The sequence below is a fragment of the Schistocerca cancellata genome, chromosome 7 (genome assembly GCF_023864275.1).
Source record: "Schistocerca cancellata isolate TAMUIC-IGC-003103 chromosome 7, iqSchCanc2.1, whole genome shotgun sequence".
Classification (NCBI taxonomy): Eukaryota; Metazoa; Arthropoda; class Insecta; order Orthoptera; family Acrididae; genus Schistocerca; species Schistocerca cancellata.
The window spans coordinates 124,365,723-124,392,675 of record NC_064632.1 but is presented as its reverse complement, the minus strand read 5'-3'; the positions used below and the strand labels follow the sequence as shown (position 1 = coordinate 124,392,675).

At 43.5% G+C, this 26,953-nt stretch overlaps 1 protein-coding gene across 1 annotated transcript in view; it reads left to right on the top strand.

Moving 5' to 3' along the window:
• LOC126092416 (uncharacterized) overlaps positions 1 to 26,953 on the top strand; it is a 158,034-nt gene that overhangs the window by 113,703 nt on the left and 17,378 nt on the right. The window contains exons 8-9 of the mRNA XM_049908003.1: positions 5,211 to 5,425; positions 25,292 to 25,528. Of these exons, the coding sequence (XP_049763960.1) occupies positions 5,211 to 5,425; positions 25,292 to 25,528 (452 nt within the window). The remainder of the gene's footprint in view (positions 1 to 5,210; positions 5,426 to 25,291; positions 25,529 to 26,953) is intronic.

The window sequence follows — 26,953 nt, the reverse complement described above, 5'->3', positions numbered from 1 at the left end:
CATATCTCCCATTTCATCTTCATCTACATCCTCTTCCATTTCCATAATATTGCCCTCAAGTAGATCACCCTTGTATAGACCCTCTATATACTCACTCCACCTTTCTGCTTTCCCTTCTTTGCTTAGAACTAGGTTTCCATCTGAGCCCTTGATATTATAGAAGTGGCTCTCTTTTCTCCAAAGGTCTCTTTAATTTTCCTGTAGGCAGGAGCTATCTTACCCCTAGTGAGATAAGCCTCTACATCCTTACATTTGTCCTCTAGCCATCCCTGCTTGGCCATTTTGCACTTTCTATCAATCTCATTTTTGAGACGTTTGTATTCCTTTTTGCCTGCTTCATTTACTGCATTTTTATATTTTCTCCTTTCGTCAGTTAAATTCAATATTTCTTCTGTCACCCAAGGATTTTAGTAGCCCTCGTCTTTTTATCTACTTGATCCTCTGCTGCCTTCACTATTTCATCCCTCAAAGCTACCCATTCTTCTTCTACTTTATTTCTGTCCCCCATTCCTGTCAATTGTTCCCTTATGCTCTCCTGGAACTCTGTACAACCTCTTGTTTAGTCAGTTTATCCAGGTCCAATCTCCTTAAATTCCCACCTTTTTGCAGTTTCTTCAGTTCATAACCAATAGATTGTGGTCAGAGTCCACATGTGCCCCTGGAAACGTCTTACAATTTAAAACCTGGTTCCTAAATATCTGTCTCACCATTATATAATCTATCTGAGACCTCCCAGTATCTCCAGGCTTCTTCCATGTGTACAACCTTCTTTTATGATTCTTGGACCAAGTATTAGCTATGACTGTTATGCTCTGTGCAAAATTCCACCAGGCGGCTTCCTCTTTAATTTCTTAGCCCCAATCCATATTCACCTACTACATTTCCTTCTCTTCTTTTTCCTACTATCGAATTCCAGTCACCCATGACTATTAAATTTTCGTACCCTTTCACTACCTGGATAATTTCTTCTATCTCATCATACATTTCATCAATTTCTTCATCATCTGCAGAGCTAGTTGGCATATAAACTTGTACTACTGTAGTAGGTTTGGGCTTCGTGTCTATCTTGGCCGCAATAATGAATTCACTATGCTGTTTGTAGTAGCTTACCAGCACTCCTATTTTTTTAATCATTATTAAACCTACTCCTGCATTACCCCTATTTGATTTTGTATTTATAACCCTGTATTCACCTGACCAAAAGTCTTGTTCCTCCTGCCACCAAACTTCGCTAATTCCCACTATATCTAACTTTAACCTATCCATTTCTCTTTTTAAATTTTCTAACCTACCTACCTGCCTGATTAAGGGATTTGACATTCCACGCTCTGGTCCGTAGAACGCCAGTTTTCTTTCTCCTGATAATGACGTCCTCTTGAGTAATCCCCACCGAGATCCGAATGGGGGACTATTTTACCTCCTGAGTATTTTACCCAAGAGGACACCATCATCATTTAACCATACAGTAAAGCTGCATGCCCTCGGGAAAAATTACCACTGTAGTTTCCCCTCGTTTTCAGCTGTTCAGTTCCAGCACAGCAAGGCCATTTTGGTTAGTGTTAAAAGGCCAGATCAGTCGATCATCCAGACTCTTGCCCCTGCAACTACTGAAAAAGCTGCTGCCCCTCTTCAGGAACCACAAGTTTGTCTGGCCTCTCAACAGATACACCTCCGTTGTGGTTGCACCTACGGTACGGCTATCTGTATCGCTGAGGCACACAAGCCTCCCCACTAACGGCAAAGTCTATGGTTCATGGGGGGGTGGGGGTGTTGTGGAGGTATATTTCGTAATAAAAGTTGCCACGGTATAATAGTACTAATATTGGTCATATTTTGCTATGCGTAGGATTGCTGTTGACATGCTAGTAGCTTTTCAATTAATTAATGTGAGTTTGAAATTTGTTGGTAACAAACTATATAAAAGTAAGGGAAATATCCTAGCTGTTATGTTTCACTCTGACAACATATGTGCCATCTGTCGGTGTAAACCTTTTTGCCTTTGCTTGGGAATGCTACTTCATAAAACACTAGAAGAACGAGTGTTGGGAAAGGTGCGTTATTACCATAGTGACCCATACCTTTCCTTTGCAGGTATGGGCCAAGTTGCTTTGTGTCAATAATTATTATCTAGCAACCAGTATTTGTGGTATCCTCTCGTAAGGTAATACTCCTTCTGCCCCTACTGTTATTGCAGAACACCTTGCAGCACATTTCGCTCAAGCACCTGTATCAGACACCAAATCCTCAGCCGTCCATCTACAAAAGATGTGTAGTGGGAAATAATCTATCCCTCGTTACCCAACATCTGGTATCATGTAATACTACTTTCAGTGAATGGGAACTCCTCAGTACTCTGGCCCTTGGCCATGTCATGACACAGTGGAGGGAAATCACATTTGCCTTGGTTCTGAAACCAGATAAAACCCCATATGAAATGGACCACTATGAGCCCAGCCAACTCATGACTGTTTTGTGTAACCAGCTTGAACAAATGATGAATTGACAGCCATGTTGAACTTTAGAGACATGGGACCTTTGTCAAACAGCCAGTGTGGATTTAGGAAAGTCTGATCTATTACTTACCACTTCATTCAACTGGAGTTTCCTGAACGGGCAGCTTCTGTCCACTGCCAACATCTCACTACTGTCTTCTTTGACTTACAAAAGGCCTGTGACACCTCATAGTGTTACCACATCCTAACCAAACTGTAAAAGTGGGATTTTAGAGTCCCCTCATGATTTTTGTCTGGAATTTTCTCTCTGGTTGCGTTGTATCTGAATTGGGTCATCATATAGCACTCTCAATATACAGGAGAATGGCGTCCCATAGGGATCTGTGCTACTCTGACCCTCTTTCTGATAGTGAATAATGGACTTGTAGAGGCTTTGGGATGTACGGTTTCACCACCTTTGTATGTGGATGACTGATATATTTACTGCAGTTCTTTAACAGTGAGTGTTATTGAATGGCAGCTGGAAGGTGCCATCAGAAAGCACAGTGGTAGGCTCTTGCCCATGGCTTAAAGTTTTCCACTGCGAAAACATGTGTTATGCACTTCTGCCGAAACTTTACCTTTTTAATGAACTGATCAGTGTGGTTGTCATATTGTTTGTTGGGATTTCTACTTGATGCGTAGTTGACATGGTTACTACAGTCACCAGCTTGTAAAGAAATGCCAGTTTAAACTCGTCACTCCCTGCTCCTTCAGTCACATCTTCTGGGGTGTGGACCATTCCACTTTCTTCCATCTGTACAAAGCACTAGTCATATCACAGCTGGGTTATGGGTGTCTGGCTTATGAGTCGGTGCCCCTTCGATGTTACAGCTACTGGGCCTGGTTTACTATTTGCAAGATCTGGCTCGGGACTAGCATATTTAGGATGAGCCCTGTGGACAATCTTGTGGTAGGGGATGCTGTAGACCAGCTCATTTCTCTTATCTCAGTGCAGTGCCTTTCCCATTGACAATTCCTTTCCTTCCCTCTGTTTTGTACCAGGCATCTTTGCCTCTGATGATGCTGCAAAGATTAATTTAGCAGTCCAACCTTTTCTTCTCCTGAAAACCTTTAGGATTTGATTATTAAAAGAACAGAGGAGCTGATGACCTCAATGCTTAGCCCTTTCACCCTTCCCAAAAAATTAATTCATTCCTTCATTGTTTGCTCAGTGTACATATTGAGTATGATCAGAATAGGTTACAACCCTGTCTGTCATTACCTCATGCATTCCCACTATTCTCTGTAACCCAACCTGATCTTCACCGAAGTCAGCTTCTACTGGTTCTTCCATACTTTAGTAAGTGCAGTAATTTGAGACAGTTTTGTGACCATGACTTATTCAGCAAACAGTTTGGTAACATCAGCCAACACTTACTTTCTTCAGAATTAGATTTAATACATGCTTCTGAGGGTATTTTGTCTGTCTGATGTATCTTGTGTACCAAGTGGAATAGTTTGTCATGGATGATTCCCTCAAGGATTTTAAAGGGAATGTTATCTACTCCAGGGGCCTAGTTTTGCCACAGGTCTTCAGTGCTGTGTCAGATTTTTCTTTCAGTATCATGCCTCCTATTTTATTTTCATCTCATTCCTATACTCTTTCTGTAATATTGTCTTCAAGCTCATTTACCTTGTATAGACCATCTATATATTCCTTCCAGTTTTCAGCTTCCTCTTGTTTGCTTGGTTATTGTTAGCCATCTGAGCTCATAGTATTCATACCAGCGATTCTCTCTTCTCCAGAGGTCTCTTTAATTTTGCTATAAGTGGTACCTATCTTTTCCATAGTGATATGTTTCTGCAGCTTTGCCAGTCTGTTTTTTTATGTGTCTGTTTTCTCTTTTGACTACAGTATTTGCTGCATTTTTATATTTTCTTCTTTCATAGATTAAATTCAGTATCTCATATGATGAAAGGTTTCTATTAGGCCTTATCTTCTTGCATAATTTTTCCTCTGCTGCCTTCACTGTTTCACTTCTCTAAGCTAAGCTTTTGTCATATGTTGTAGTCCTTTCCTCTGTTTCAGTTAGTTGTTGCAAACTTTAGCATCATCTGGTTATTTCAGTTTATCCAAATCCCATCCCCTTAATTACTTTAATTTCTGAAACTTTTTAATTTTTAATCTGCAATTCGTAACCAATAAATTGTACTCAGAGGCCACATCCACCACTGGAAGTGTTTTGCAGAGTATGATCCCGTTTCAAAATCTGTCTTGCCATTATATAATCAATCTGAAATCTTCCAATGCCTTCAGATCTCTTGCACATATATAACCTTCTTTCATGATTATTAAAACAAATGTTGGCAATGATTAAATTATGCTCTGTGCAAAATTCTACCAGACAATTTCCCCTTCATTCTTTTGCCTTAGTCCACGTCCTTATTATTTTACCCTCTATTCCCAGTTAACTTTCAGCCGCCTTAACTAAATTATTTCCTTTATCTCATTACATATTCTTTCGCCCTTCATTATTTTTGGAACTAGTAGGCATAAAAATCTGTATCACTGTGGCAGGTATTAAGTTTTGTATCTTGGGTATGATAGTGCGTTCACTGTGTTGTTGATAGTGGATAGTGGATTACATGCATTCGTATTTTCTTCTTCGTTAAGAGTCCTACTCCAGCCTTGTGCCTATTTGACTTTGTCTTGATTGCCCTGTACTGGTATATTTTCCATAAATATACATTAATCTCTTATTTTGTTCAAAACAGGTACGTCCCACAAACTGCACAACTGCTGCAAGGATTATTAAGGAGCTAATTTCTGGTGAACGAGAAACAGTGCCAGAGCTTCTGGGTAATGAATGTGTGGAAATAATTATTGAAATGGGTATGGAGAAGCTTGTTAATGAGTACTTACATATCTTTTTGAGCACAAATCTGCTAACACCCAAACAGATGAAGCAGGGTTTAATTTTTTCAGGAAGGTATTTGAATCTTTCAATTACTATGTGATGTTATTTTCAGCTTGCACTTCCTGTAAAATGGCAGTGTACAAGCCACAAGAGTGGTTGCTTTCTAAATTATAATGAAACAATGTAGCACTTCCACAAAAAGATTGTTTAGTTTATAATAGTTTATTTCACAGTATCCTACAATGTTTTTGTATATAATTATTAGCTAATAGTGAGCAGGTGTAGTTATGATTAAAAAAAATGGTGGAATGCCATGTAGGAATACTACCTAACATTTTGGATGGAAATGTACAGCAAACATTAAAACATCTGAAATTTATAGGCAGATAACCAAAGCTGGTTGAAATGTGGTGAATGATGATTCAGTTCAAAAGTGGCACATCATGTTTAATGGCAGACAAGAAAATATTCATGGTGAAGAATAATAGGGCTGATTATGATTTGTGACTGATAGACTCAGATTGAGAAGTGAGGAAAAAATTTCAGCAGGATGAATGTTTCATAACTGAAGGAAGGGACTAGTGCCGGTGGCATTTTTGACTAATTTATTTCAAACACTTCTCATTCATTCTTCAGTCTCAGTACACTGTGAGGTTCTGACACAGACAAGATCGGTTGGGCACAACTACTTATATCTGAAGGTGTTCCAGAGTGACTGGAACATTTCATGTAATTAAAAATATGCCACTGGGACTGGAGAATAAAGGAAAATTGGTCTAAATTTCAACACAGTTGCTCATTCTCTCGGGAAGAATATATCTACTGTAGTGTAATTTATTTTATTTGTAGTTGTATTCTGTAGTAAAATTCTTGTGCTTCATATCAACTTTGTAATGATTTTCATTGGCACCGACAATTTATATTAGGGCATCAGCTGCCAGCGCTGCAGTGTAATTTTATTTGCTTTTTAATAACACATGAAGAAATAGTTTAGCCAAATAATTGTAAGCAGCACAAATTTCAGCACCCGCAGGGGGCTTGCCACTCTTCGGCTGGTTCATGTTTGGTGACTGTGGGGCTCCAGCCTTTGCAGCATCTTTTCCCCTCTGTGCTGCATGCTTATCCTCTTACTATTCTTTTTCCCATCCTGTGGGGAACATGTCTGGGGTGGTTTTGGGAATGTTTCGCATTATCTGTCTCTGACATAAGAACAGTCTAACCACTGTTTTTCATTCCTTTTCCTTTCTTCATTTACCTTCTCCTATCCTTCCTCCGCTTTGGCGTTTGAGTCTCCTAGTTTTCTTCCTCCTCACTGTGTGCTCCTGAAGACAGGCCCATGTGTCTGACCCTAACAGGTGACTGGGTAACGCGTAATTACCAGCCCTGGGTTGACAGGTAGGGTTCGCACATACCCGTGGTACAGACCAGGCCTAGGGAAGGCTGACTGCCTGAGCTGCTACTTTCCCAAATTGCCGATCGGTCCCTTTGTCAGGTGTTCAGGAGGTGTGAACAATCACCTAAAGCGGGTGTGCCCCTTGTGAAGGGGCCCCCCAGTTGTAAGGAGCATGCCGTTGGAGATGCTGGCAATCATGGGGATTTTCTCGCAGTGAGCCAATCATCTTCACAATTAACGTCTATGAAACGGAAAGAGGCTAACGATTCAGACAGCCTTCCAACTGCACCATGGTTCCTTGTGGTTTTATATACTGAAAATGGTCAGTCATTCACAATGGTAAATCTGATTATTGTTCAGAAAGGTGTTGATGCAATTGCCAGCCATGTGAAATGCTGTTCTCATTTACAGAATGGCACTTTGCTTTTGGAGACTACTTCTGATTCTCAAGCACAACTACTGCTTGCTGCGACACTTCTCCGTGGCTATCCTGTTTGTGTCGAGGCCCATAGAACTCTGAACTCTTCCTTTGGTGTTATTTACACTAAGCTACTCTATGGTCTGAGTGAATCTGAAATCCAAACATACCTCTCTGATCGGGATGTCATTGCTGTCCATTGGGTGATGAAAACTGTAGATGCCTCCTTAGTACCCACATGCACTCTTTTCTCACCTTGATAGAGTGGTGCTTCCAGCTAAGATTAAAGCAGGCTATGAAGTTATCACAAACCGATCGTACCTTCTGAACCCAATACGCTGCTACAAGTGTCATCGTTTCTACCACACTTGAATGTCTTGTTGACACCTGGCCAAATGTGTCACCTGTGGTAGGGATGTGCACGAGGACAATTAGATTGTCCGCCACCTCCTCTCCGCTGTATCAACTGCAATGGTGAGCATGCTCCCTCTTCTTGAGACTGTCTGGTGTATCTCAATGAGTGGCTGTCCAGGAGATCCGAGTAAAGCAAAAAGTTCCTTACCCGGTCACTCACATGTTATTGGCTAGTCGCAAACCCTATGTTCTACCATCTGGCACTTATAGTACTGCTATTGCTACATATTGCTCCATGAAGGACATGCCCATGCAGACATGAAACCTGAAATTCAGCTCTGTGGTTGTGAAATTGCCCAGTGTCATTGTAGCATTGCCATCCCCTCGTCCAGCTGTGCAACAAGCCATCACTCTCACCTCACAGGGTGAAGTCACTAGCTACACAATCGGCAGGCTGGAAAGGACAGAAGGAATACTCCCGTGAAGACTTCCTATGTCCCTCCAGCCATCCAACAACTGAGTCATCCTTTACTAACCAGAAAGGCTCAAACATAGGCAAACTCTGCTGACTCCTTTGCTGACTCGAAGATCCTATTAGGTGCTGTCACCAGGTGATACATTCATCTGGCCGGCCTCCGTGTTGCCGGTGCACACCACCAACCGTTTTTCTGCTATGGGCTCAGCAGGCTGACAGAACAATAAAAGCCGACATGTATGTGGACCTCGTGGAGCAGGGTCGTCCTGCCTCTGTGCCCTGTATCTGCGACTCTTCATAGGCCTGCTCTCGGCAGTTGCTGAGGTGACATCCCTTCATTTTTTCCTCATTGTGAGTCTCCTCCAATGGAACATTTGCAGCCTTTGATCCGACAAAGAGGATTAACAGTTGCTTTTATAATAGCAGCATCCACTTGTACTCTGCGCTCAGGAAACAAAATTGAGTCCTCATACCTGCTTTGAGCTTTCACATTTCTTCCCAATCCGTTTTGGATTTCCCCCTGACGTCGGCATTCCATCTCGTGGCGGAGCCAAGCTGCTCATACGGGATGATGTTCATAGTCAACCCATCTCCCTGACTGCCCACCTTCAAGCTGTTGCAGTTCGCCTTTACCTTCCTCACTTGAACTTTTCCCTTTGTACCACTTATATCCCTCCATCGCTCAGTGTCCCCAGGGCAGACTTCCTCCAGCTTATTGGGCAGCTACCTCACCCATTTCTGCTCCTAGGTGACTTTAATGTGTACCATCCCCCTTGGGGCTCGCCCAGAACCTTCAGAGAGGTGACCTCTTAGCTGACCACCTTAATCAACTTAACCTCTTCTGCCTTAACACGGGAGCATCAGAGTTCCTTTCCGACTCCTCACACACCTGTTCTCATTTTGATCTATCCTGCACTGCCCAGCTTGCCCATCATCTCAAGTGGTCTGTTGTCTGACACGTATTTGAGCGACCATTGCCATGTGCCATCTGATTGCTGACTCCCTCACCTATGTGCACACCCAAATGGCAGCTTTATAAGGCTGACTAGAGGCCTTACTCCTCCCTGGCAACCTTTGACGAATAAGATTTCCCCAGTTGCAATGACCAGGTAGAATATCTTACAAACATTATCCTTACCACCACAGAACATTCTGGTCCTCGCTGTGTCCCGGTCCATTGGTGGACTGAGGCATGCCGCGATGCTATTTGCGCACAGAGACATGCTCTCCGTGTGTTTAACAATCATCCTACAATGGCAAACTGCATTCGTTACAAACAGTTGTATGCACAGTGTCATCGCGTTCTTCGGGATAGCAGAAAGGCCAGCTGGATTTCCTTTACTAGTTCTTTTCACAGTTCAACTCCTCCATCTGTTATGTGCGCCAACCTCCAACAGCTGTCTGGGACCAAGATCCCTTCCCCAATTTCCAGCCTGATAGTAGCAGATGACATCATCGTGGACCCTGTTGCTATATCTAACACCTTGGTCCACCATTTTTCGGAAATTTCAAGCTCTTCCCACAATCACCCTACCTTCCTCCATCGGAATTGAGCAGAGGTGACACGGGCAATACCCTTCTTTTCTCAAGAATCATGAATGGTACAATGCTGCCTTTACTATGAGGAAGCTAGAGCATGCTCTCACTTCATCCTGATCCTACACCCCAGGGCCAGATGCTGTTAACATTCAGATGTTGCAGCACCTTTCTCTTGCAGGCAAGGTACAACCGCATCTGGGCAGAGGGCAAGTTTTCTAGATGCTGGCATGAAGCCACTGCCATACTCATACCTAAGCCCAGTAAGGACAAACACCTTCCTTCTAGCTACTGCCCCATCTCTCTCACCAATTGTGTTTCCTAGTCGATGAAAGATATGATTCATGCCCAGCTGGTATGGTACCTCAAGTCTCGCAATTTACTAACCACCTCACAAAGTGGATTTTGAGCGCGCTGTTCTGTAGTTGACCATCTCGTCACTTTGTCCACTGCTGGATTGGTATCCTCCATACTGTCTACACGTGTTCCTTCCATGGCTACCTGCCCTGTTTCCTTGAGAAATTTTTAAAAGACTGAGTTTTCAAGGTTTTTATGGTTCTGCCTTGTTGGGCATCTTTATCCAGGAAAACGGTGTACCATCCTGAGTGTCATCCTCTTTGATATTACCATTAACCCTGCAATGGCGTGTCTCCCACCAGGCATCTTTGGCTCACTTTTTGTTGATGAATTTGCGATCTATTGCAGTTCTCCATGGACTTGTCTCCTTGAACAGCGATGTCTCGACGTCTTCGCTCATGGAGCATTGACAATGGCTTTCGTTTTTCCACTGAAAAAACAGTTTGTATGAATTTCTGGCGGCACAGTTGGTTTCTTCGAACATCTTTAGATCTTGGGCTTGTTGCTCTTCCGTTCATTGAAATTATGAAATTCCTGGGGCTCATGCTCTATAGGAAACACTCCCATGTGTCTTACCTGACAGTCTGCTGTATGCAGACCCTCAATGTCCTACATGTCCTCAATGGTACTTCCTGGGAGTAGTCTGTACTGGCTCCTTGCCATTTCAAAACTAGACCATGGGTGCTTTGTTTATGCATCTGCACATCTGTCCCTCTTGTGCTGTCTCAGTACTAGCCACCATCGTGGCACCCATTTGCCACTGGTGCCTTTTACACTTGCCTGGTTGAGTCTGTATACAGAAACTGCTGAAGTACCACTGTGCTACTGCCATGACTTTCTCCTCGGCAGGTATGCACGCCGTTTGTCTGCCGTGCATTGCAACCCATCCTATGGCTCCTTCTTCGATGAATCCTTTGATTGCCAGAGTGGGGCATGTCCTTCTTCTGTGCTGCCTCCTGGAATTTGCTTTTGGCTCTTGCTCCAGCACCCTAACTTCACGCTACCTCAACTTTCCCAATGAGTGTGAAACCTTCACCACCTTGGTTTTGTGCAGTGGTCAGTGTTCGTCTTGGCCTTCATTTGCTTCGTATGGACACAACTCCAGCCTTGCTCTATCGCCTTCAGTTTCATGACCTTCGCATGGAACTTCGTGATTGTTCTTTTGTGTACACTGATGGCTCTCGGACTGACCATAGTGTTGGGTGTGTCTTCATCATTGGCGCTGATATTTTTTGGTATCGGCTTCTGGCATAATGCTCAGAATTTACAGCAAAGCTCTTCACCCTGTATCAGGCCACGGAGTACGTCCAATGACACAGGTTTTTCAATTGTGTCCTCTGCTCAGACTCTCTGAGCCCCCTTCAAAGTCTCTGTGCCCTGTACACCTCCTATCCGTTTGTGCAACTGGTCCAGGAAAACTGTCACTTGCTCATTCTTGATGTAGCCACCGTAATGTTTATGTGGGGTCCCTGGTCATTCCGGTGTGCCAGGAAATGAGGCTACTGCCAAGGCTGCAAGCCTCGTACCTCAGCCCGCTAGTTCTTATCTTCCCTTTGATGATCTCAGTGTTGCCATCTGTCAGGAGGTAGGGTCACTTTGGCATCATCACTTGTCCTCCCTTCATGAAAATAAGCTCCAGGTTATTAAGCCTCTCCTGGTGGTTTGGACGACCACCTCTTGGCCCTCCCATTGCGAGGTTGTCATTTTAACTAGGCTGCGTACGGGGCACTACCTTTTTAACCATTGCCATTTAAGTGGTGCTCCCCCACCACTTTGTGCACATTGCACCCAAGTTTTAACTGTCTGCAATTTGCTGACAGAATGTCCATTTTTTTAACCATTTATATTTCCACTTGGGTTTTCCTTCAGAGTCAGTTTTTAGCTGTCTTCTCTTACGTCGATTGGGCCTGACGTGTAGTCATTTTTAACTCCTCTCTGTCTTTGTGTTCTATAGTTTTGACATGGGTACATATGACCCTAGTTGTTTTTCCACCCTAAAACAAAAAACAAATTTCAGCTGTTCACAAACAGAGACGAGTCCCTTGCATCTGCAGATTGTTCATAATTGAGTTCATTTGCAAACACTATGGAAAGAGAGCAACTGCTCAGAATGGCCTCAAATTTGAACAGCTTATTATTGACACAGGGGGAAATGTATTGGGGGGGGGGGGGGATGAAAATCATACCAATTGATGTGGTTGTAAGCATCGAAATATGCTCACCCTGTGTATATGGGTGTATAAGACCCAGGCCAACTGGGAGATATGGGGAAAATATGGTGATTTTTTTTCATCCGGGAGAAAACCGGGAAAACCCGGGAATTTTTTAGACTGCGCCAAATTAATATTCTTCAGGAAAAAAACATTGTTTCACAAAGTGCCTAGTATCCAGCACATGTTGGTCTATCGATTACTCATTTGATTTTGAAATAAATTCCTGTTGCTTTTTGAACATATTCTAAGTTTACTTCTGAATGAATCATAAGTTCATCAGGTTACCTTCCATTAGGAAAGTTGGTGCATGCACTAGCCGAAATCTGGATTTGCCATAAAAAACCTGCAAAAAAAGGGGGGGGGGGTAGAGAGAGACTGATTGCTGCGCTCTATAATTTATAAAGAATCATAAGTTCATTTCTGAATACGTGCATAGTGTACAGCATGTCTCTGCCGGGGGAATCCTCATCGTATCTAGAAATAAACTTCCCTGCAGACAGAAGGGGATGGGGCTATACGAGCTGAGTGGAATAAAGCTGAACGGGCAAATGCCAGTCACTGTTTGTTTATGTGGTTGACTAGGTTTGCGAATGATCAGCGAAATCCATAGATTCAGACTACCAGAGTGGAAATAAACAACTAACAGGAATGACAGGTAAGAAAGATTACGTATTATCTACTCGGTGTAGCCAAGAAAATGAAATTTTGATAGAAAATTTTTGTCCAGATCGCTTCAGTAGTAATGGCCAGTTATACAGACCCCGGTAACAGCTGCCTAAGTTCTATTCTGGGAGTAGCATGGAAAACGCGTTGTACGAACATGTAATAACACCTAACCAGAGAATAAATGTGGATAACTAAGCTGTTGATTCTGGCATGGTTAGTGAAGTTAACTGTAGAATAAGTTTTGACACCGGCAGTAATAGTTACAGAATTAGTGATGACAAGGTTGGTTGTCAGAACAAGGAAGGAGAAGAAATGAGGACATCACACAAATGATGGAAAAATAAAGATTCCAACTTTATATAAAAATTTCACAATACTACTTTTTGATCTTGTGCTTAAGAAGCTGGAGTGTATGAATGAAATCTGAAACCATTTCTGAAAATAAATCTCTTTGCTTTCAGTAAGCCTAATAGGAATTTGATACTGGTACTTCGTGAATTATATTCTGTCATGTTAAAATAAAAAAAGTGACCGTTTGTGCCAAAACAGTCTCGGTTATTTGGTGTGTGTTATGTATTAACAACTTTTTCTTTCTTATACGATGACATTTCGTTTTTTCATGTTGCAAAACATTTGAAGAAGTTTGAAGAGATAATAGATTCTTTAGCAGAAAGGAAACTACTCCATGTAAAACTGTAGCAAGGTTAGAGAGAAAAAATGCTAGGGCTCAAGGATTGAAGAAATGTGTACTGTTGTGCTTGTCATTTGTCTTTATTGGTTTCATGTATCCTATATTTAATTTTATGTTACCCAAAAAAGCAAGTTATTATCTAATAGGCAATAAGGAGTGCAAATTTTCTGAAGATTTCTTGTTCTCTGGGTTACAAATAATCCCATCCAATATTAATTGCGAGTGGTTTTTAACTAAAAAAAAGACAGGCTGGATGTAAAACTGGCTTATTGGGAGAAGGGGAGGCACCACAGGAAATTTTAATTTCCGTTGTCCTGAATATCGTTTGGTGGCATCTATTACAAAATATTACACATTTGAATTCCACAAAATGAAATACAATGATGTGCGACAGAAGACTGCTGCATGAAGAGGTGTGTCACTGCACTTCGGCACACTTAAGACCAAATAACATGTCTTACATTTTCTCGAACATATACTCTTCATGTATCAGACTGTTCAGAAAGATGTGCGCTAAAAAATGAACATTTTTGAAAACGTTATTTTTAAAATTTTTGGTGTCCTATCTCAAATGCTTGAGGGAGGAAAGGGGGGGGGGGGCACCATTATCTGGTGCTGCTGCGGTTCGGAAATATCTTTGATCTGGTGCTGATGCACAGATAAGTCTGTTGTAGGGGAGAGGTGGGTAGTTTCCATGTGACCCGTGTTTACGTTTAGTGAGTTTACTGTTTCCTCTTCGTTTATTGCTCTCATGTGAAATGAAAACAAAACGGATTTCTGTGTCTGGGAGCTATCAAGTGAATTAAAATACATTCACATAATTTCGGAAGGCTAAAATATGTTATTAGTTTCAGATTTTATTTTATTTCCATCTTTGATAGTCAAGCATTAATCACCTTGCCGAACAATGAAGTTATTTTTGTCGGTTTGCAAAAGAAATTTGGCTTTTATTAATCTCTTCTGCAGTCAATTTATTTGAAACAAAATGTTTAATTCCACGCTACTGGCTTGTTTGAAGTGTTCGCTGCATTTCAAAATTACATCTTCTCATCTTATAGCACATACGGCATTATGCCATAATAAAGAACCAAACACAAGATATATAGTACTGGTACTCCAAGAAAATCTACATCCGAATCTTGACATATGAATGTGCACTGTATGAACATACGGGCTTCCTGTGTCATCGTAGCTGCGCGAGAGTGGTGACACCTGTTATCTAATGGTCTCTGGCAACTGCGGAAACATACCTATTTCTAACAGGTCACAGGAAAATATTCTGAATGGTTGTTTAAAAAGTATTACTTGCAAAGTAAATTTCCTTTTATGCAAGCTGAACTATGTGTGAGAATGTACAATGAATTTCTTAAATCACGGAACGTTTGACTCTTATTTAAAAATCAACTCTTTGAGGACGACCATTTAGAAAAATTTCGAGCCCAGAAGATCAGATATTTATGTCGTTATTAAAAATTTTACTGGCACGTTTGTGTGATGTATATTAAAGTGAAACATACGCCAAAAAGATCAATGTTATATGTGAAAGCTTTTCTTTTCTTGTAGCAACACTATGTATATTAATTTAAACAGTGAACTTTTCCAATTTGTGTATACGCGCTACTTAACATGATATTGCCATTGGCTGACTACATCACGTGTCCTATGCTCTGAACACCCACTGTCATCTGCTGGCGAGATCACGTGACATGAGCTACGAGTGGCTTACAAAAGCACGTCACAATCTTGATTTCAATGCTTCGGAAAGTAACATGTGGTGTTCGGTGGAATTCAAATTTATACTTTCGTAATGAATATATGCAATGTACATGCTGCTGCACACCAGAGACCTTTCCATACACAAACTGAGATTGGTTTTCTAAAGGGCCGGGAAATATTCGCCAGTGTATAAAACCTTAACCATTCAGAGGGTTGATAAGTTTTACTGTCACGAGGATAAGTATACTGTCACTTAACACAGACAAAGTATAATTTCACCTAGCATAAAATGTATTTTTATCTGGGGAATCCGGGAAAAATCCAGGATTTTTTTCCTTGTCCGTGTATACACCCTGCTGTTCTTCGGTTCATGTCAGAGATGCCCAATGCGAGTGTCTCTATGAAGTACCGCACACTGCTGGTGAATTTCTTTTACAGGAGCAGTGAGAGTTCACCTGTAGCTATTGAGAAGTTCTGGACACTCAAGGATATGAAGAAAGGCATTGGTCCAATGTCTGGTAAGGGTTTGGTGAAAATTATTACAAAACTCGAACAGGCAGGTTCTTTTGAAGTGCATGTGGCAGAGGCAGGAAAACAGTTGATCTCACGTCAGTCAAGTATGTGGCCATAGCATTGCTGGAGTAGTTTAGCAGTGGTGTGCAAACATGCAGTGTAAGAGGAATTGCCCAAATGTTGGACATGCCTGTGAGCATGGTGCATAAAATCCTATGAAATGTCCTGCATTCCTGTGTTCAGGAGTTGCTTCCTGCTGATGTGCCAGCAAGACAAACATTAGCTCTGAAATTTCTTGCTTCCATGGAAGTGGCCAATGAACGGCCGTGGAACCTTCTGTGGACAAACGGAGCCCATTCACATTTCAAGGACGTGTCAATATGAAGAACTGCAGAATGCAGGCCACAGAAAATCCACACACTCATCAACCAGTATCACTTCATTCTATAAGGTGACTGTATGGTCAAGGGTGCGAGTTGATGGCATTGTCTATCATAGAGCCGTATTTTTTCAAGGGGAGAAGTTCTGAGAGTCCCATTAAGTTGTACCACCTCTGGTAAATGCTAAGTGTCTCCTTTGCACACTAAAGTCAATCCAACCGTCCAGCAGCATGGATTTGTTAGTAGGATCATTTTTATGCGAGATGATGCTCCTCCCCACATTGCACTGTCAGTGAAGTGTCTGCTGCAGAGGCATTTCCTAAATCCTAGAATTATCAGCCGCCATATCTGTACAGCCAAGCCATCTGGATCACCTGATCATTTTCCGTGTGAGTTCTGGCTGGGGTTATCTGAAAGATGTATTCGGTGCTCCAGTCAGTCATAGAAATAAAAAATATTTCTAAAAGGTAGTTAAGCTTGTTGCTCAGGAAAGAGAAATTGCGAAACTGTTCAGACTGAAGCCAGGGTGCGTAAACAGTACTGTACTGAGCAAGAGGCACTACGTAACTAAGGATATATCAAATACAGTAATAAACTTAACAGTTTCCAGATCCTTCGTTCATGAACTTTGTTTCCAAAACTATCAGTGTCTCGGGTGAACTTTTGTATTTGATATCTGTGATAGTGTTCTTGTACTAATGTTAAATATTGGAAATATCTTTCTGATAACTATGGAATATCTCAAGTTATTCTGCAGATATGCAGTTTCACTTTCTTGCTTCCTGCCAGAGTACGCCTCATGTTACATAGCTGCATGCTGGCATACTGTGAATATCGTATTTCTTATTCATAGTTTTAGTTACAAAGCTGCATATAAATGTGATGTCACTGTTTGCTAACTCTTGTTGGGAATTTTTATTAGTAGCATCCAGAAAATTTTGCAGTTTTGACAGCTGTGTGAGATATCAGCTGTTTTTTTTTTTTTTTTAAATTTTTAATAGCTATTGCATCCACCAGCGATGTAATTTATGTAAGAGACAGTAAAATGAAAATGACTAACGGAAAAAGTTAATACCTTTATCCCACTGTGAGAGAAGATGGTCAGTGCCTTCATGGAAAATGTTTTCAGTTGCCTACAGAACCACGATTGTATATGGAAATCACATGAGGAAGGATTGGGACTGCATGGAGGATGTGCAACGGCTTCCCTGTGAAACTTCGTGGCTGCTGATTGGTTCAGGCAGAGACACGCATGCTTGCATACAATCATGGTTCCTTTGGCAGTCACAAACATTTTTCTGTGAAGGCATTTCCATCTCTTCACACTGGTATAAATGTTTTAACAGTTATGGCTATTACTTTTGAAATAATAAACAGTTTACTTATGTTTTTCTATCTCTTGTTTTCATATGACAGCCCTTTATACATACGACCTGAAATATTGTTCAACTTCATAAATTAATTGAATTAATATTTTGTAGTCAGTTGTGTATTTAACACTTGTCTTACCTTTTATTTTTTTAATAGCATTTATTAAAGTTGAAATTGTGTCAATATTTTAAGCTGCAGATATTGCCATAATATTGTGACAACCATCACGAAAATGTAATTTTTTGCTTTGTGTATCTTTAATATCATAGCTTCAGTATTTTGCATTTTTAAGCATTTCACACAGAAGTTGTGAATGCAGCAAAACAAGTTCTCCTTAGAGTGTAATTTATCATTGTTTCTCAAATAAAGTACTCGTTTTCCCTTTTTTGCAGTAATACGAGGGATGTTCAGTAAGTAATACGACACATCTTTATTTTCTTGATAAATTTTGGAATAAGTGCAGATTTTGTTGTGGGACATTGTGGAATATTCTCCCTTCAGCCCCTATAGTTCCATGAAATTCCAATAGATGGTCGCACTGTATATGACTTTCAAAATGGAGTCTGTGATGGAGGTGTGTTCCGAGCAGAGTTTCTTTTGGTGGAAAGCCAGAGCATTGCAGATAATCATAGGCACTTGCAGAATATCTACGGAGACCTGGCTGTGAACAAAAGTATTGTGAGTCATTCGGTGGGGCGTCCGTCATTGCAGCAAGGTCGCACAAACCCGTCTGCCCCCCTGCGAGTCCAGGGATTAGAATAGGCCCGAGGTATTCCTGCCTGTCGTAAGAGGCGACTAAGAGGAGTGAGTCCCCCTCACGGGGGTAGTTAGCACCTGCGTCCGGAGACGGACGGTTCCACGACCTATAATTATGGTCTTTTTGGTTTTTCACTTCTCGTTTCTTCCTTCCTTTTGTTGGTTCCTTTCTTTGCTCTTCTCCACCTCACTGTCTTCCTTACTCTTTCCCTTGACTTCTTCTTGCCTTCTCATTGCCTTCTTCTCCTTGCCTTCTCATTGCCTTCTTCTCCTTGCCTTCTCTGGTCTCCGCCTCGGCGTTTGAGACAGTCTGTCCTCTTTCTCCCTCTCTCTCTTCTTTTTCCTCTTCTTCCTTCCTCCCTGTGCGTGCCTGAAGGCCGACCCACGCGTTCGCATGCGTAGCCGGTGACGGGGTAACGCGTAAGTCCCCGCCCTGGGTAGACATGTAAGGCACGCGCGTACCCCCTGGTAAAGGCCAGGCCCAGGGAGGGGTGATTGCCTGAGCTGATACCTTCTGACCATGCCGATTGGTCCCTCCGTCTGTTTCTCGGGAGGTGTGACCTGAGGTGTAAACATTCACCTAAGGCGGGAGTGCCCTCTGAGAGGGTCCCCACAAGGAAGGAGCGCGCCATCGGAGACGCTGGCAATCATGGGGGATTCCTCCGCAATGGATTCTACTCCATCTCTTTCGACTTCTGCCCAAAAACGGAAACGTGACCAGCCACCAGTGACAAAAGTACTACCGCCTGCCCCACAGTTCCTCGTCGTTTCTCGATCTGAGGACGGAAAGGATTTTTCCTCTGTCAACCCTTTCGTTATCCAGAAGGGCGTAGATGCCATAGCCGGATCTGTCAAATCTTGTACCAGGTTGCGTAACGGTACCTTATTACTAGAAACTGAGAGTGCCTTTCAGGCACAAAAACTGCTTCGGGCCACACTCCTGTACACGTTCCCTGTCCGGGTGGAGGCCCACCGAACTTTGAATTCGTCTCGTGGTGTAGTCTATACTAGCTCCCTCGACGGATTGACTGACGAGGAGATTCAATCTTTCCTCGCTGAGCAGGGCGTGACGGCTGTCCATAGGGTCATGAAAAAGGTCAACAATGACCTTGTACCGACCCGGACACTTTTCTTGACCTTCGATAGTGTTAAGCTGCCATCGCGCATCAAGGCGGGCTACGAGGTTATTTCTGTTTGCCCCTATGTCCCGACACCTACGCGCTGCTACCAGTGTCAGCGTTTCAATCACACTCGACAGTCTTGTTCCAATGCGGCTAAATGTGTCACTTGTGGCAGGGATGCCCATGAGGGTGACTGTCCACCTCCGTCTCCTCGTTGTGTGAACTGTCAGGGTGACCATGCCGCATCCTCCCGCGACTGTCCTGTCTATAAGGAAGAACGCTGTATCCAAGAAATTCGGGTCAAAGAGAAAGTGTCCACCTCGGCTGCTCGCAAGCTATTGGCTAGTAGGAAGCCCGCGCTGCTCCCAGCGGGGAGATACAGTACTGTCCTCGCCTCTCCTCGGACTACCAGGGAGGTGGCAACCCAGACATGCGATCTGACCTTCAGCACCACGGTCGTCCGTTCAGCCAGTGCTAAGATCGCGCGGTCGACGTCTCCTCTTCCTCCCATCACCCCACAGACACCAGCCCCTTCATCAGCTTCTGCTAAGACGAAGACCCCGAAGTCAGATGCACGGGCCTTCAAGAAGGAACCATCCCGTGCAGACTTCCTACGTACCTCGACCTCCCAGCCTTCGATCGGTACTTCCACCAAACGTCCTTCCAAAAAGGCTCATAGGAAGCACAGTTCTCCTTCTCCGCCACGGCGCATTTCTTCTCATGCGCCACCCAGCGGTTGCCGCCCCAGGCCGTCATCCGTTTCGCCTGGCCGCACCGCTGGTAGCCGTACATCTGGCCGTTCACCGGCGGAGGAAGCTACCCCTCCCGGCCATCCTCCCGAGATGGCCGATGAACCTATAGACCCAATGGACGATGACTGTCCGCCTACTGATAGCGGCGGCAGTGCTCGCTCGAAGCCAGGCCCTAAGCGGCCTTCGAGGTGACTCCTTCTTTCATCTTCCTTTTCTTACGATGGCACTTATTCACTGTAATATTCGCAGCATTCGCTCCAACCGAGAGGACTTGAAGTTGCTGCTCCGCTTGCACCGTCCGCTCGTCGTAGCCCTCCAGGAAACGAAGCTACGCCCATGCGATCAAATTGCCTTGGCACACTACACCTCTGTGCGTTTTGACCTACCCCCTGTGGTAGGTATCCCAGCTCATGGAGGGGTTATGTTGCTGGTCCGGGATGATATTTACTACGATCCCATCAGGTTGCACACCGGCCTGCAGGCAGTTGCCATCCGCATTACTCTCCCCACTTTTACGTTTTCCATTTGTACCGTTTACACTCCATTGTCATCTGCCGTTACCAGGGCAGACATGATGCAACTTATTGCTCAGCTACCTGCACCATTTTTGTTAACTGGAGACTTCAATGCCCACCATCCCCTTTGGGGCTCTCCGGCATCCTGCCCAAGGGGCTCGCTGTTAGCAGACCTTTTCAACCAGCTCAATCTTTCTGCCTCAATACTGGCGCCCCTACTTTTCTTTCGGACACATCTCACACCTATTCCCATTTAGACCTCTCTATATGTACTCCCCAACTTGCACGCCGGTTTGAGTGGTATGCACTTTCTGATACATATTCGAGTGACCACTTCCTGTGTGTTATCCATCTCCTGCAGCATACCCCCTCTCCGTGCTCCTCTCGTTGGACCATCTCCAAGGCAGACTGGGGGCTCTTCTCTTCCAGGGCGACCTTTCAGGATCAAACCTTCACAAGCTGCGATCGTCAGGTCACACACCTCACGGAAGTCATTCTCGCTGCTGCTGAATATTCCATCCCTCACCCTACTTCTTCTCCACGTCGCGTACCGGTCCCCTGGTGGACCGCAGCATGTAGAGACGCTTTACGTGCTCGTCGACGTGCTTTACACACATTTAAACGCCACCCTACAGTGGCGAATTGTATCAATTATAAACGATTACGTGCTCAGTGTTGTCGTATTATCAAAGAAAGCAAGAAAGCCAGCTGGGCTGCTTTCACAAGCACCTTCAACAGTTTTACTCCTTCTTCTGTTGTCTGGGGTAGCCTGCGCCGGCTATCTGGCACTAAGGTCCACTCACCAGTTTCTGGCTTGAAGGTCGCGAATGACGTCCTTGTGGCCCCTGAGGCTGTCTCCAATGCCTTCGGCCGCTTTTTCGCAGAGGTTTCGAGCTCCGCTCATTACCACCCTGCCTTCCTCCCCCGCAAACAGGCAGAGGAGGCTAGGCCACCTAACTTCTGCTCCTCCGATTGTGAAAGTTATAATGCCCCATTCACCATGCGGGAACTCGAAAACGCACTTGGCTGATCACGGTCCTCCGCTCCAGGGCCAGATTCTATTCATATTCAGATGCTGAAGAACCCCTCTCCTGCGGGTAAAGGTTTTCTTCTTCGTACATACAATCGCATCTGGATTGAGGGACATGTTCCCACAAGCTGGCGCGAGTCTATTGTTGTCCCGATTCCTAAGCCGGGGAAGGACAAGCACTTGCCTTCCAGTTATCGACCTATCTCGCTTACCAGCTGTGTCTGTAAAGTGATGGAGCGAATGGTTAACTCTCGATTGGTTTGGCTGCTCAAGTCTCGACGCCTACTTACCAATGTACAATGTGGATTTCGTAGGCGCCGCTCTGCTGTTGACCATCTGGTTATCTTGTCGACCTTCATTATGAATAACTTCTTGCGGAAGCGCCAGACCGCGGCTGTGTTCTTTGATTTGGAGAAGGCTTACGACACCTGTTGGAGGGCGGGCATTCTCTGCACCATGCATACATGGGGCCTTCGCGGTCGCCTCCCTCTTTTTATTCGTTCCTTTTTAATGGATCGACAGTTCAGGGTACGTGTGGGTTCTGTCCTGTCGGACACCTTTCGCCAGGAGAATGGGGTGCCACAGGGCTCAGTTTTGAGCGTCGCTCTCTTCGCCATCGCGATCAATCCAATAATGGATTGCCTCCCAGCTGATGTATCAGGCTCCCTTTTCGTGGACAATTTTACCATCTATTGCAGCGCGCAGTGTACACGTGTCCTGGAGCGCTGTCTTCAGCGTTCTCTTGACCGTCTTTACTCCTGGAGTGTCGCCAGTGGCTTCCGTTTTTCTGCCGAGAAGACGGTCTGTATTAACTTCTGGCGCTACAAAGAGTTTCTCCCACCGTCCTTACGACTCGGTCCCGTTGCTCTCCCAATCGTGGAGACAACCAAATTTTTAGGCCTTACATTTGACAGGAAACTTAGCTGGTCCCCACATGCGTCATATTTGGCCGCCCGTTGTACCCGTTCTTTAAATGTCCTCCGTGTTCTCAGTGGTATGTCGTGGGGAGCGGATCGAACTGTCCTACTTCGTCTATGTCGGTCGATCGTCCGCTCCAAGCTGGATTATGGGAGCTTCGTATACTCCTCTGCACGGCCATCCATCTTACGCCGCCTCAACTCCATACAACATCGGGGTTTACGACTTGCGATCGCAGCATTTTATACTAGTCCCGTAGAGAGTCTTCATGCTGACGCTGGCGAATTGCCACTCGCCTACCGGCGCGATATACTGCTTTGTCGGTATGCCTGTCGGCTACTGTCAATGCCCGACCATCCGTCTTATCGTTCCTTTTTTGACGACTCTCTCGACCGTCAATACGGGTTGTATGTCTCTGCCCTGCTACCCCCTGGAGTTCGCTTTCGTCGCCTCCTTCAACACCTTAATTTTTCACTCCCTGCAACCTTTCGAGTGGGCGAGAGCCACACGCCACCTTGGCTCCAGGCTCAGGTCCGCGTTCACCTTGACCTCAGCTCGCTCCCAAAAGAGGTTACCCCCGGCTCGGTCTACCACTCCCGTTTTTTGGAACTTCGTTCGAAGTTCATCAACATGACTTTCATTTATACAGATGGCTCTAAGACCAATGACGGGGTCGGGTGTTCCTTTATTGTCGGGGCACAAAGTTTCAAATACCGGCTCCATGGCCATTGTTCGGTCTTCACAGCTGAGCTCTTTGCCCTCTACCAGGCTGTTCTTTACATCTGCCGCCACCGACATTCTGCTTATGTCATCTGCTCCGACTCCCTGAGCGCCATCCAGAGCCTCAGTGATCCGTACCCGGTTCACCCTTTCGTACACCGGATCCAACGCTCTCTTCAGCAGCTGGTGGACGTCGGTTCTCCGGTTAGCTTTATGTGGGTTCCTGGCCATGTCGGTATCCCTGGGAACGAAGCTGCAGATGCCGCGGCCAAGGCTGCGGTCCTCCAGCCTCGGACAGCTTCTTGCTGTGTCCCTTCGTCCGATTTTAGCAGGGTCATTTGTCGGCGCATTGTGTCGCTGTGGCATGCCGATTGGGCTGCACTTACAGACAACAAGCTTCGGGCCTTAAAACCTCTTCCCGTGGCTTGGACGTCCTCCTCACGCCCTTCTCGGCGGGAGGAGGTAGTTTTGGCCCGGTTAAGAATTGGACACTGCCGGTTCAGCCATCGCCATCTGCTGACGGCTGCGCCGGCGCCGTTCTGCCCATGTGGGCACTTGCTGACTGTTCGACACATTTTAATGTCCTGTCCATATTTTAACACACTGCGTCTAGATCTTAACCTGCCAAGTACTTTCGATGCCATTTTAGCGGATGACCCACGAGCAGTTGCTCGTGTTCTTCGTTTTATCAATTTGACAAACCTTTCTAAGGATATTTGATGATGCTGTTTTTTAATCCTATGCCTGTCAGTCTGTCTTTTATCGTGTTTTCCCTTTTAGTTGTTGTTGTCCACTTGTGCCTCGCGGTGCCTTCTTAGAGTAGTCAGGGCGCTAATGACCATTGAAGTTGTGCGCCACAAAAAAAAAAAACCGTCTGATCTCCCACGTGCGGGCCAGCTGCACACAGCTGTGTCTCCTGCAGTGTTAGATGTGCAGACATTCTCGTTCAAGAGATTGATGGATCACAACCAGACATCTCATTGTCACACACTATCTTCTACCATTTGGGGTGCTCAAAGGTGTGTTCCCACTGGGTTCCTCGCCACCTAACAGAAGACCATAAAGAGAAACTTCTCTCCGTTTGGCCCAATGAAGGATGCACTTCTGCGGGAAGCAGTACGTGGACAGTGCAGAGGTTATTGGTGCAGCACGATGTTGGCTTCAATGTCGACCAGTAGAGTGGTACCCCACAGGCACACAGGCCCTCCCAGTAAGGTGGCGTAAAGCTGTTGCATTGAGGTGAGATTATGTTGAAAAATAGGGTTATGTAGCAAAAGAATGGGGAATAATATGGTGTACTTGGAATCCTGATTAAAACCAACATGCTTTAAGAAAAAAAAGTGAGCATTGCTTATTGAACGCCCCTCGTAAATTTTCAGTTACACCTACTTGCTTTTGTGATTCATGATAAATCGTATCCTTTCAAAATGAGATACAAATTGCACCTAAACAGTACAAAAGTTAAAATCGCCCATCTTTTTGCTATTACAATAATAATGGTTTTAGGGAATGTTAACAAAATGGCAGTGTGTTTTTGTGGTCATTAACCATTGACTAAAGACGTCGCTCTGATCAGTGTGGGTATTATCCACTCCCAGAAAAATCTATGCAACTGTGTTGCTCTGATCCCTGATTTTCAAAACGAAACAAAAATTGAAATTTTGTATTCTTTTGTAAAAACCACAATTTATAAAAACTTTTTAATTGTACCTTAAAAGAAATATCTACCTTTCACAATTGGGCAAGAAAGATAGCAGTATGGTTGATAATTCTGTCAAATTACATTCTTTACGTAGTAGTTTCCCTTTTAAAAATATGTATCATTCAGCTAACAGCTTCCACTAAGGGACTATCAAAAGTTTATGATGTTTTCAAATTAGTAAGAATATTATGAAAACAAAAATTGCTACTCACCATACGGCGGAGATGCTGAGTTGCATCTCTGCTATATGGTGAGTAGCGACTTTCCTTTTCATAATATTTTTACATTCCATCCTGGATTTTCCATTGTTTGATTTCAACTTAGTAAGTCATTGTTTTCAGGATATCGGATGTTGATAACTGTATGACTTGGCTGGCAAAGAGGCATGCTGCACTTGAACTTCTAGTAGTTGCTGAGAGGTGGCTGTTACTTGACAGAGACTATTTATCAACATTAGCAGTAGACGCAGTAGTTTTCTGTGACTCTACTGTTCACAGTCTGGAAGACTTGTTAATTAAACCAACAATAAAAATGCACACTGCTGTCAATATGGCACTAGTTCTGCAGAGTCTGAACAGGTATTTTGCTGTCATAAATAATGTTAGCTTTCTATATTTATTGTGTGTTTATTTTTCAGTTATTGATCAGGTATTTAAAATACAATGCATTTAGTCACAAATTTCTGCCTATGATTTAAGCAGTGCTTCATGCTTTCTATTATTTTAATTTACACCTAGGTCACATTTCATATAACTACTTTGTATTAATATGAAACATGTCTATCTACTACTGTTGCCACTACTAACTGCTCAAAAATACTAATTGCTGCATGTGATGCAGTAGTTAAAATAACAAGGTAGACGTGCTAGTAGTACTTACTTTCAACAGGCAGATTTACTAACAGTGCCAGGAGAAAAACTTAAACATAGAAATACCTTGTATGCTCCTTTTTCTGGGAGGAAAGAGGGATTGGTTGGAAAAGTTTAAAAAGGAGGAGTAGGTCACTCAGACCCTAAGTTGAGAGTTTTAGTTAATATTTCTTAGTTAGCAGGTACAAGATATTTTACAGGCCAAATATTTCTAATTACATTATTTCTATTACACATATACTTGTGGAGCATAAACAACATAATTTCATTTACTGCTGTAGTGTGTAGTGGTTAATAAAAAAAAGAAAAGAGAGAAGAAAGACCGTGAAAAAGGGAAAGAATGAAAAGCAAATCGGACTTTGTATTACAGAAAAGCTATCGGACTTCGTTATTCGGAAAAGCTATTGTTGGGGTGGTCCTTGTGGCGTTTTTGAGCAAAAGTTAAACCAATTTCCACTACAAAAATTTTTGAAAAAGAACAGAGAATACCAAAATGTAACTGACAAGGGAAATGGCATAGCTTTGATTTCATTCTGTGCCAGGTTAACATGTCTTCTTTCGGGCGGCATCCAGGTCTTCAAAAATCTCCTTGATTTTTGCGTGAAAAGTCTGCTCCGAAATCTTGCAATAGTCCAGGAATCACTAATTTATACCAATTAAAATCATCTTGATACTGTATGCAATTTAATTTACTTTGCTACTTCCATCCTCCGAATTTCTTAACATTTTCCACAATATGTCTACACATTAAAATCAGATCAAGACTAGCTAATAAGTTTGTTTTAACGTCTTCATCAGATCACGTCTGCCTTAAGCTTCGGCTATCAAGAGACAATCGAAACGGAATAGAAAACAAAAAAGAGTTAACAGTTTTAGTATTTTCTCTCTGCCGTCGAGCGCTCATACCACTGCGATGGTATAATTTTTGTCTGAGGGAACGAGTGTAGCGCGGCGAAATTCAAAGTCCCGCTACATCGCCCCCTCGACTGTCAAGCTAAAACATTTAGCGTGGCAGGCTAGCAAACAATATAATAAATACACCTAAATGTCAAATATACATATTTTCTTAGGAAAGGCCACATGCATTCAAGGAGATTATCTTTCCCAACACTTACTTTCTAAACCTATATACTA